Here is a 13,153-nt window from a genome sequence, read left to right on the forward strand (position 1 = left end):
ATGAGCACACCACAGCGGTGCCCAGTAAGTATCAAGACTAACCTCGGTGGAGTAGTGACGAGGAATAGTTGAGACACCTACCGGTCTAATAAACAGTGGAATGATAGGAACAACGGAACATGATATATATTTATATAAAAACTGTACGAAATGACCAACAATACTACAATCATAATAAGGGAAGAGAACAGCAAGTAACAATGAAAATATTAAGAATGATGACACATAAGAACGGGCAAAACTCATCCCAAATCCTAAAGTCACAATACAGTAAAGGGAAAACAAAACAATAACTCAAATCCTACGATTGTGTTCACATCAGGTCTTATCCAACAATTTCCACGAATTACTGAATCTCGGGCAAATTACAACTCACGAGTCCCAGTACCTGAAATCTAACACTTGACATCCTGTGCCCCATCAGCCTCAAGGTCATACTGACAACTCACTTGCTAACTAGGGCCACTCTCACATATATAATAAATAAACGAGGGCGTATATCTATACTTAACAAAATCAGGAGGACTTTACATCTAATAGGAGTGTTCAACTACATGTATACTTGTGCAAGTGCTTTAACATAATTTCTACTAGCTAAAAAGCATAAGAAGAAGAACGGACAGCACGTACGATGTTTCCTCACAACTCCCACAAGATAAAGCTCATTTAGGTAAACCTACCGTAATCACAACATTTAAACAAACAGAAATGCCCTCAGGCCATCACAAATACTCACAATCAACCCCTGACATAGCCCACCTTGTTCCGCCACGTGTGCAAATAATAACATAATAAGTGCCCCACCTTGTTTCGCCACACGTGCATCATAATATTACCACCTTGTCTCGCCACATGTGCAACCCACATATAAGCATATATACATATCCCGCCTTGTTACGCCGCATGTACAATATATCAATAGTAGCAATAGCACGGCAAAAAACTCGTGCGACCCCACAACAACAACCGCACGGCAGAAACCTCGTGCATCACAATATCAACAACCGCATGGCAGAAACCTCGTGCATCAGCACCCCAAGTACAACAGCAACAATGACAATATATACAAGAGCACGACAAGTGAATCAACTCAAGAACTTTCATTCACCAGGGGACGATAAAACTAGCTCACAAGGAATAACCACAATAGAGAATACTAAGCGTAATAAGAACAACTCAACAAGGGAGAAAATAATATGAAACAACGACCCCATAGCATGTAGTTCAACAACAAGAGAGTTAACAAGAGTCAAGTAAATTTCAAATAAGGAAATATCAACTAAACATAGAATATCTACTCTTCTTTTAAATGTTGGGTAGGTTACGAAGGATATACAACAATTTCAATTAAGATTAAATAGTTATATGGGAGATAATAATGATTTCCAATAAAAACAAGTAGTTATAAAAGATAACGTGACAACAGAGGAGGTAAATATCTTAAGTTAAGGAAAGTAAGAGTCAATTAGGCAATAAGAATGAACCATAAAGTAATTAATTCCAAGTAAAACATGTAGAGGTGAAAGTAGTAATAGGGAATTCAATTATATCAAGAACAACTTCATACTCAGTGAATATAAGGACCTAAGAATCCTAAAAGGCCAAGTTTCCACAAATAAGTCCGAGCACACACTCGTCACCTCGCGTACTCGAATTACAATCAATAGAGAAGACTTAAATCCTAAGGGGAAGTCCCCCACACAAGGTTAGGCAAGATGCTTACCTCGAACCGGCTCAAAATCAACTAGAAACCACGTTCTTGCCATGAGTACTCGACTCCAAATGGTCCAAATCTATTCAATTCAATTTCATAATATAAATAATACTTCAAGAAGCTGAATCTACGATTAAGTTCTAAGCTAATATGTGAAGTTATGTAAAATGACCAAAACACCCCTCGGGCCCACGTCTCGGAATCAATTAAATTTATATATCCAGAAACCTCGCACTCTCACGAGTCTAACCATACCAAAATTGTCCAAATCCCATAACATTTTGACCCTCAAATCCATGATTCTATCCGAGATGATTTTCTAAATTTTTCCAACAAAATTCACGGATTAAATGCCAAAACTAGTAATATATTAGAGTAATCTAACCAAAATTAAGTTAAGAACACTTACCCCGTTGTTCCCTCCGAAAATCTCTCGAAAAATCGCCTCACCCGAGCTCCAAATCGTCAAAAAATGGAAAATGGGGCGAAGTCCCATTTTCAGAACTTGAAATAATCTGTCCAGCAATTTTCGCACCTGCGGTTACTGTTCACCGCAGGTGCGGTTACTATTCACCGCGGATGCGGTACTGTTCACCGCAGATGCGGTTACTGTTCACTGCAGATGCGGTCACTATTCACCGCAAGTGCGGTTACTATTCAGCGCAGGTGCGGTTACTGTTCACCGCAGAAGCGTAAAATGCAGAAGTTGAAATTTCAGCAGCTCTCTTCAAGTCCGAATTGATCCGTTAACCTTCCGAAACACACCCGAGACCTCCGGGACCTCAACCAAATATGCCAACCAATCCTAAAACATCATTCAAACTTGTAGCAATCTTCAAAATACTTCAAACAACATAACACACCTATTTTTCATCGAATTCAAGCCTAAGAATTTCAAAAACTCTAAAAATACACTTTCCATCAAAAGTCTATCAAACCTCGTCCGAATGACCTGAAATTTTGCACACACGTCACATTCAACACGACGGAGCTACTCCAACTTCCGAAATTTTATTCCGGCCCTCGGATCAAAATCTCGCTATCGAACCAGAAACTTCCAAAATTCAACTTTCGGCATTTCAAGCCTAAATTAGCTACGGACCTCCAAAACACCATCCGACCACGCCTCTAAACCCGAAATCACCTAACGAAGCTAACGGAACCATCGAATTTCCATTTTGAGGCCGTCTTCACACTGTTCTAACTACGGTCGATTTTCCAACACTTAAGCTCTCATTTAGGGACTAAGTGTCCCAAAACTCTCCGAAACTCAAAACCAAACATCCCGGCAATCAAAATAGCAGAAATAAACTTGGGGGAAGCAGTTAATAGGGGATCGGGACGTAAATTCTAAAAATGACCGGTCGGATCGTTACAACAATGATATGATGAATAAATAAATAACTGAGACTAAGATATGATATAAAAATGCATGATCATGACTGAGTATGGAATATTAAATGAAAACTAGTGAGATGACAATAAGAAATAACCACTAAGGGTCACAAAGCCTAAGCATGATATCTAGCATGATTTACAGCTCCACTACTTTATCACACGATGAAAACATGGATATCAACAAGATAGAGACACTAAACGGTGCCATGGAATCACCCAAGTCACAATTCTCACGGTGCACGCCCATACGCCCCACTTGGCATGTGCGTCACCTCAATACTAATCACATAACACATAGTTCCGGGTTTCAAACCCTCAGAACCAAGTTTGGAAGCGTTACTTACCTCAAACCATGCCAAAATCCTACTCTGCGACGCCTTTGCCTCTCAAATCGGCTTCCAAACGTCCCGAATCTAGCCACAAGCAATACAATACGATCAATATAGGCTAAAGGAACAAATTCCACAAGAAAAATACCAAATTTTAACCAAAACCCGAAATCGTCTCAAACCGGGCCCCCGGGCCCACATCTCAGAATCCGACAAAAGTCACAAAACCTGAAAGCCCATTCACTCACGAGTCTAATCATACCAAATTTATCAAAATCCGACCTCTTTTGGTCTCTCAAATCCCCAGGGGCGTACGCAGGATTTTCCGTAACCGGTATCGACATTTAAAGAAATAGTTAAAGAAACAAATATAGTAATAATATCATATTAAGAAAAGTACTTTACTACAGCTCTCCTCGATGAATTTTCATATTTTGGAAGGTATTCATAATAGCCTCATTAGGAATAAGACTAAATTCATCCTTTTCTATATAAAGAACCAAACAACTACTCAAAAACTCATCATCCATTCGACTCCGCAAATCGGTCTTAATCAACTTCATTACCGAAAAAGCTCTCTCAACTGTAGCAGTAGCAACTGGAAAAAGTAAAGTAAATTTTACAAGTTGAAAAATAAGAGGATAAGTCCCATGCTTCTTTGTCTCTACTAATTTCGTGGAAAGATTAGCAAGTCCCCTAAGATCTGCAAACCTTTTATCATGATCTTGGACATCAACAACGTAATTCTGAAGCTGAAATCAAAGGTCGACCATAGAATATTTATCAAAATCATCAGGATATAACTCAGCTAATCTCAATATCTTTTCAATGTCAAAATTAGAAAAAGAGTCAGCTGGGTTCAAGCAAGCAACTCCAAGAGAACTCACTTGCGATTGCAACTAGAAAATTTCGGCAAGTTCCGATTTAATTAACCTCCGGAGAATTTTATACTATTTAACTCCAATGGAAGCAGCAAGTTCCAATGTAATTAAATAGGCTTTTCAAAATTAGGGTATGAAATAAGTAAACTCCAACAGATTTTATATTGTTTATAATTATCCTTTTCCTACCCAAAGGGGAGAACGAGAGAGTTTAGTTTCTCTTTGTAGTTTGTCCAATACAAAATCAAAATTGTTACTGCTTTTGGTTAGAAAATTGGAAGTGTTACTGTTTTTGGAAAAAATGAGAGTTTAATGTCTCTCTGTCCTATACAAAATCGGAATGCTACAACTTTTGGAAAAAAGGACTAACTACTATTCTATTGCTCAGAAGTGTAAAAGGATGGGAATGCAGTTGCTGGGATTGGAACCACAGACTAGTTGCGGATATTTTGGGCACTAGACCAGCAAACCAACTAGACCATTGCGATGAAGTGGTGTCATTTTATTTTATTTGTATCTAATTGTTTATTTTGCATAGTATCAATTATATATATTTAATAAAAAAAAATTGGTGAAGCGGTACCGCTTCAACCATGGTAAATCCGCCCTACAAATCCCCAAAGTTCACTCTCCAATTCTCAAATGCTAAACCCCCAAGTTTCTAGCTCAAATCCCAAATAGATGATGATAAAGCCATGGATTCACGAAATTTATACCATTATGGGTTAGAATCACTTACCCCAACGTTGCTCCTTGAAAACCTTCAAAAAATGGCCTCTCTCCCGAGTTCCTCAAGTCCAAAATTGAAGATGAAAGACAAAACCTCGGGCTGGTGCTTTTCTGCCCAACAATACCGCACCTGCGGTCCACAGTCGCTTCTGCGACGTCGCACCTGCGGAAATCCTATCGCAGGTGTGGATTTCACTTAAAATCCCAACCTCCGGTCGTGCGGCTCCAAGACCGCATCTGCGTCCATCGCAGGTGCGGGAATCCATCACACCTACGGATCTTGCCAGCTCCTCCTTGGCCGATCTGCGACACCTCCTTCGCTTTATACGGGCTCGCACCTGCGGGCTCCCTACCGCTGGTGTGGAAACACCAGAACCAGCAGCTTCAGCTACACTTCTTCAACTCAAAACAATTCGATAACTACCCAAAATCACCATGAGGCCCTCGGGACCACAATCAAACATACCAACACGTCCCAAAACCTTATTCGAACTTAGTCGAACCTTCGAATTACTCAAAACAACATAAAAATACCAAATTACTCCCGGATTCAAGCCTAAGAACTTCTAAACTTCCGAATTCCACAAACGATGCCGAAACCTACCAAACCACGTCCGAATGACCTCAAATTTTGCACACAGGTCAGAAATGACACCACGAACCTACTCCAACTTCCGGAAATCCAATCTGACCGCGATATCAAAATTTCCACTTCGGGCCAAAATCACCAAAATTCTAACTTTCGCCAATTCAAGCCTAATTCTACCATGGGCCTCCAAATCACATTCCGGACGCGCTCCTAAGTCCAAAATCACCTAACAGAGCTAACGGAAGCATCAAAATTTAAATCCGAGGTCTTTTATTCCTAAGTCAACTTCCGGTCAACTTTTCCAACTTAAGCTTTCAATTAAGAGACAACTCTGAACCCGAACCAACTAACCCCGTATATCATAATTTAGCTGAAGAACACAAAAAAAGCAAGACATAGGGGAATGGGGTTGTAACTCTCGAAACGACCGGCTGGATCGTTACACGAAGTAACAAAACTATATAACTTGTCCTAAAGTAGCGATATTATGTGTTTACATTGACTATAAATATTATTATTCTTATATGATTTATGGTATTTGGATAGTAAATAGTGTTAATGGTAATTTCATTATTAAATGTCAATTAATTATTTGGAACAAGTATTGTATTGAGGAAACTCTGTCCGTGTGTTCTCTTTCATCACACTCACGCACTAACGTGTATATATATGTGTTATCTGTATGTGTGTATATTCTCTAAGAAAATCCTCAATTGAGTTTGGTTTGTTTTGTTCTGGCGTAGTAATTGTATGATGATCTTTGTTATCCTTCGAGCAATATTTTCTTTTTTATGAAACCACCTCATCTATACATAAATCACATTATACGTGATAACAACAATAACAATAAGCCCAGTAAAATTTCACAGCTGCTTAATGAAGGTAGATATACGCAGGCCTTACCCCTACTTAATGAAGGTAGATATGTTATTTCTGAAAGACCCCCAGCTCAAAGGAAAATCACATTATAAATAAATTTTACATATATTACAACTATATATATAATTATATTTATTTTTATGGACTCTGAATAGTTTTGTTGAATGCATCGACAATACCATTATACTTTAGCGTTGCCTTCCAGTAACCAGTAACAACTGAAGCAACATTATTCTTCACGGCGCACATCTGCATTGTTCAACGGATGATATCAAGAGGGTAAGCAACAGTTTGCCCTAGGGTTCAAGCAACATTACCCCATCCAAGCTTCGTTGTAACACCCAATTTAGTGTCCGCATGCTGAATACAACTATTTGTTCAATTTAATAACGTTTTTTGCATTCATTTTTTATTTTGGTGCAAATACATAATGCGAATATTTGTTTTTCATGTTAACCAGCTTATCGTAAGGATGAGCAGACCCCACATATATAGACGCCAACAATGAATCAAAAGGCTACTGCTACAGTCAAATAATTTATGGACAAATAAGGCTGCTGCCTAGTGAGTGAAGACTAGCTAGTATAAAGTCAAGTAAGGCAACTGTGGAATGATTAGCTGCTAATTTTGATCAGATAAAATATGATTTTAACATCGTTTCGATGTGATCAAGTTGTTTACATTAAAAAGATTAATGAGAGAATTGGCTGTGTCTCTCACCACTATATATACTTCTCCATTCTCTTCCATTTTAGTCATCAGTTTTCAACAATTGAGATCAAGTTCCTCTCTTTCTTCCTTAGAATAACAAAACATTCTGTTTATCTTTTTAATTAGCAATGGCCTCAGCAGCAGTTAGCAACTACGAAGAAGAGATTGTTCGCCCCGTGGCTGACTTCTCTCCTAGTCTGTGGGGTGATCAGTTCCTTTCATTTTCCATTGACAATCAGGTAATTTATAAATTTCTTCATATATAATATTTTCTTTCAAGCATGGTTAGTTTCTTCTTTATGTTTATTGAACAACATTAGTTTTGCTAATTTTAGTTATCTTTTTTAATACATTATAAATAGATGGCAGAAAAGTATGGTCAAGAGATTGAACCATTGAAGGAACAAACAAGGAGTATGTTATTAGCCACTGGAAGGAAATTGGCTGACAGATTGAATTTAATTGACATTATTGAACGCCTTGGCATAGCCTACCACTTTGAGAAAGAAATTGATGACATTTTGGATCAGATTTACCACCAAAACTCAAACTTTGATGATTTGTGCACTTCTGCACTTCAATTTCGATTGCTTAGGCAACATGGTTTCAACATCTCTCCTGGTAAGTTCATCATGAGCACGCCTTTAATATTGTTGTTAAAATTTACCGGAAGTTTAATATTGTGTATTCCTTCTTGAAAATCAGAAATTTTCAGCAAATTCCAAGATGAAAATGGCAAATTCAAGGAGTCACTTGCTAGTGATGTCTTAGGATTATTGAACTTGTATGAAGCTTCACATGTAAGGACTCATGCTGACGATATCTTAGAAGACGCACTTGCTTTCTCCACTATCCATCTTGAATCTGCAGCTCCACATTTGAAATCTCCACTTAGGGAGCTAGTGACACATGCCCTTGAGCAATGTTTGCACAAGGGCGTTCCTAGAGTCGAGACCCGATTCTTCATCTCATCAATCTATGAGAAGGAACAATCAAAAATTAATGTGTTACTTCAATTTGCCAAATTGGATTTCAACTTGCTCCAGATGTTGCACAAACAAGAACTTGCTGAAGTATCAAGGTGCGATAAATAAAAACGATGAACCCTTTTTGATTGACCATTTCTCAAGTACTGATGTTAATTTGTTATGCTGCAGGTGGTGGAAAGATTTGGATTTTGTAACAACACTTCCATATGCTAGAGATAGAGTAGTTGAATGCTACTTTTGGGCATTAGGAGTTTATTTTGAGCCTCAATACTCTCAAGCGCGCGTCATGCTCGTTAAGACCATATCAATGATTTCGATTGTCGATGACACCTTTGATGCTTATGGTACAGTTAAAGAACTTGAGGCATACACAGATGCCATACAAAGGTATGAACTTGATAAATTCACTTATTCGGATATTCCTTAATAGTGAATGTCATCATGAAAAGATTAAGACGAACTTCACTCATTATAATTGTGCTCTTTCAAAATGCATGAGTTTATCTTAATTTTGTCATCTTGCAGATGGGATATCAATGAAATTGAACGGCTTCCTGATTACATGAAAATCAGTTATAAAGCTATTCTAGATCTATACAAGGATTATGAAAAGGAATTGTCTAGTGCTGGAAGATCTCATATTGTCTGCCATGCAATAGAAAGAGTATGTTTGAGCAACTTAACTATCAAAATACATTTTCTCCTTAATCCATTTCTCACTTTGTTTTACCTTGTGTGTGTCTTTTAATAATCAGAAACTTGATATAATTCAATCCGAAATTTCTAACACTTGAACATATGTGTTTTGTATTCACAGATGAAAGAAGTAGTAAGAAATTATAATGTTGAGTCAACATGGTTTATTGAAGGATATATGCCACCTGTTTCTGAATACCTAAGCAATGCACTAGCAACTACTACATATTACTACCTTGCGACAACATCATACTTGGGTATGAAGTCTACTACGGATCAGGATTTTGAGTGGTTGTCAAAGAATCCTAAAATTCTTGAAGCTAGTGTGATTATATGCCGAGTTATTGATGACACAGCAACATACGAGGTATGAGTTGTATCTCACGATATTATATCATTATATGAGATGTTGACAAACTATAAGTGTTGCGATGTTATTGAGGCATATTAAAGCTAACCCTTAATCTATCTGCCTTTATAGGTTGAGAAAAGTAGGGGACAAATAGCAACAGGAATTGAGTGTTGCATGAGAGATTATGATGTATCAACAAAAGAGGCAATGGTTAAATTTCAAGAAATGGCAGAGGCAGCATGGAAGGATCTTAATGAAGGAATTCTTAAGCCCACTCCTGTATCTACAGAGTTTTTATCTCGTATTCTCAATCTTGCTCGTATTGTTGAGGTTACATATATACACAATCTAGATGGATACACTCATCCGGAAAAGGTCTTAAAACCTCACATTAATGCCCTACTTGTGGACTCCATCAAAATTTGAGCTGCCATTTGTTGCTCAGTTTAAGGAGGCTTCATTCTTCTATGTTGAGAAAGTAGTTACATATTTATTTTATTTAATTCTATTGTATAATTAAGTTGTTAGGGAACCGCGTTTGCGATTGTGCAGTGCACTTCCTAACTAGGATCTCCTTAATTAAGATCCTTGTAAGAAATAATCTACAAAGTGTTATGAATCCACTTGCATTGTTGAGAAATCTTGTTATACGACATTAATTTAAGTCATGAAGTTTGTTATGGGAGTCATAATTTTCTTATAAATAGAGTCTCTTGTGACTTATTTTTGTTAACCTCTTCTTCCTTCATAAATTTTTAACAGACCAAATGATTCAAATTCTTTAATTTGTATTGCCATCTTTGAAGAATTGTGGTAAAAGTATTTTTGTGTTACTTGTTTATTGAATTAGGTAACAATAATAATAATAATAATAATAATAATTTTAATAAGATATTCCACATAAAAATTCACATAAATCATAATTAGACGTATAATAAAACCTTCTTTCAAGTAGAATTTCTTTATTTATTAAGCTAGCTGAATGAGATTAACACCTATCATTTTTGAGAATTTATATCTTTTTCTTTAATTTTTTTGTTAATACCTCAAATACATAATTTAATAATATTTACGTAAATTTAAAAAAACAAAATTATCGATATAGATCCACGCGCAAAGCGCGTATCCTAAGACTAGTCTTATAGAAAAAAGATTTTGTAGTTGATGAGATTGCAAATAAAACAAAGAAGCTCTTCGACGAAGATAGAGGCAGAGCTAGAGTTCAGGGAGCGGGATCGGCCAAACTCAGTAGCTTTGGTTCGAACCTTGTATTTGTCTTAAAGAATTCATCGACTATGTACATATTATTAATTTAGAACTCAGTAACTTAAAACGATTAGAACCCCGAACCCATAAATTTGAAATCTTGAATTGGCCTCTGAACGAAGATATTTACAAAACAAAACTTATATCACAACACACTGGAAGTCAGAACCAATAAAATATTATTTGTTCGAATGCAGGGAAAAAGAGAGGGGGAGAAGTAAAAATTATGTATCAATCGAAAATATATGGTGCCCAGAAAATAGTTTAATCGCTGAATCACTTGTCGATTGCTTATTCTTTTTGGTTCGAAGATCCAACTATTAGCCTTCTTCTAAGCTATACGTATCAAATTAATTTTGAACGGGCCGTTCAAGTTCATTTGATATAGTATAGAGAAGTCTTAGGTAAGATACTGTAACGATCTGACCAGTCGTTTTGTATATTGTAGCTCCGTTCTTCTATTTATCACTTCTTCTATGTTCATTTGTGGCTATGTGACTTGCCGGGGTGGTTGGATTGGTTTCACAGAAATTTTGGAGTGAATTTGGACACTTAGTCCAAAGGTTGGAACCTTAAGTTGAAAGAGTTGATCGGAGTTTCACTTTTGTGTAGACGACTTTGGAATGGAGTTTTGATGATTATAATAGATTCATATGGTGATTTTGAACTTGGTCATATGTCTGGATATTGATTTGGAGATCCGTACGTCGTTTTGGCTTGAATTGGCGAAAGTTGGAAGGTTGAGAGATTTGGAAGGTTGAGAGGTTTGACCGAGAGTTGACTTTATTGATATAGAGTTTGGATTTTGATTCAGGGAGTTGGAATAGGTCCTTGTATTATTTGGGACTAGTGTGCAAAATTTGAGGTCATTTGGAGTTTATTTGATATGGTTCGGCATTGGTTTTAGAAGTTGGAAATTCATTAATTTCATTAGGCGTGAATTGGGGTGCGATTCGTAATTTCGATATTGTTTGATGTGATTTGAGGCTTCGACTAAGTTATATCGTATTTTAGGACCTGTTGGTATATTTGGATGGGGTTCCGGGGGCCTCGAGTGTGATTCGTATCATGTTCGATTTCATTTTGATCTTGAGGAGCTGCTGATCTGATGTCTAGTGTATCCTTTTTCAAGATCATGACATAGTGGTCGCATTCGCGTAGTGTTATTTAGTATCAGGTGGTCTTGTTCTTTGCATTCACGAAGAAGGTGATGCGTTCGCAAAGGTTTAGAGGTACAGTGCATCACGATCACGGGAGTGGAGTTGCGTTCGCGTAGAAGAGAGAGGTCGGCTTGGGCACCAGGCCTTAAGCCTTCACGTTTGCGTATAGGGGGACGAGTTCGCGTAGGCGTAGCACTGTGAGGTACCGCGTTCGTGACATGAGCATTGCGCTCGCATAGGAGGTTTTGGTAACTGGTGTGTTTTGTGTTTTACGAACGCGAGAAAACTTCTGCGTTCACGAAGAGGAATAACTGGGCAGACTATATTAAATCTCATTTCGAGGGTTAGAGTTATTATATTATATTTTGAGTTGTAGAGCTCGGTTTTGGGAAATTTTTTAAGGGATTTTCACGTCTTGGGTCAGCATATGTATTTTTGACTCAGATTTATTCATTTATCATGATTCCTTCCTCGTTTTTATCATTTATTTGGTGATTTGGAGTAGAGAAATTGGGGATTTGTATAGACTTTTCAAAAACAAAAAATGGATATTTGAAGGTTGATTTGAGTTCGGAATTGGATGATTTTGGTATGGCGTGCAGCCCGATCCCATACTGTCACTCATAACCAGGCTCTCGGCCTCACTTAGTCATCAACATCTCCAGTCTCTCCATGGGCTCACAATGTCATGAAAACAACCCAAAACAATGATATGGTGAATCAATAAATAACTGAGACTGAGATACGATATAAAAATGCATGATCATGACTGAGTGTCGAATATTAAATGAAAACTAGTGAGATGAGAGCAAGAAATGACCGCTAAGGGTCCAAACATTACCGGCACAAAGCCTAAACATGATATCTAGCATGATTTACAGCTCAACTACTTTATCACACGATGAAAGCATGGATATCAACGGGATAGAGTCACTAAATGGTGCCATGGAATCACCCAAGTCACAGTTCTCACGGTGCACGCCCGCACGCCCATCACTTGGCATGTGCATCACCTCAATACTAATAACATAACACATAGTTTGGGGTTTCAAACCGTCAGAACCAAGATTGAAAGCGTTACTTACCCCAAACCAAGCCAAAATCCTACTCCGCGACGCCTTTGCCTCTCAAATCGGCATCCAAACGTCCATAATCTAGACACAAGCAATATAATAGGATCAATATACGCTAAAGGAACCAATTCCACGAGAAAAATACCAAATTTTAACCAAAATCAGAAATCGTCTCAAACTGGCCCCCGAGCCCACGTCTTGGAATCTGATAAAAGTCACAAAACCTGAAAGCCCATTCACTGACCAGTCTAACCATACCAAATTTATCATAATCCGACCTCTTTTGGTCACTCAAATCTCCAAAGTCCACTCTCCAATTCTCAAGACCTAAACCCCCAAATTTCTAGCTCAAATCCCTAATTAGATGATGAATAAAGCCACGGATTC

At 37.6% G+C, this 13,153-nt stretch overlaps 1 protein-coding gene across 1 annotated transcript; it reads left to right on the top strand.

Annotated features, from left to right (window-relative positions):
- Positions 1 to 7,258: 7,258 nt before the first annotated feature.
- On the top strand, positions 7,259 to 9,931 carry LOC109245072 (5-epi-aristolochene synthase-like). Its single transcript, XM_019412258.1, has 7 exons — positions 7,259 to 7,469; positions 7,593 to 7,851; positions 7,936 to 8,311; positions 8,388 to 8,606; positions 8,745 to 8,883; positions 9,037 to 9,282; positions 9,397 to 9,931. Exons 1-7 carry the CDS (start codon positions 7,359 to 7,361, stop codon positions 9,691 to 9,693), a joined length of 1,647 nt encoding a protein of 548 aa, XP_019267803.1. The 5' UTR covers positions 7,259 to 7,358; the 3' UTR covers positions 9,694 to 9,931.
- Positions 9,932 to 13,153: the final 3,222 nt, after the last annotated feature.

This window comes from Nicotiana attenuata, unplaced genomic scaffold (assembly GCF_001879085.1).
Source record: "Nicotiana attenuata strain UT unplaced genomic scaffold, NIATTr2, whole genome shotgun sequence".
NCBI classification, from domain to species: domain Eukaryota; kingdom Viridiplantae; phylum Streptophyta; class Magnoliopsida; order Solanales; family Solanaceae; genus Nicotiana; species Nicotiana attenuata.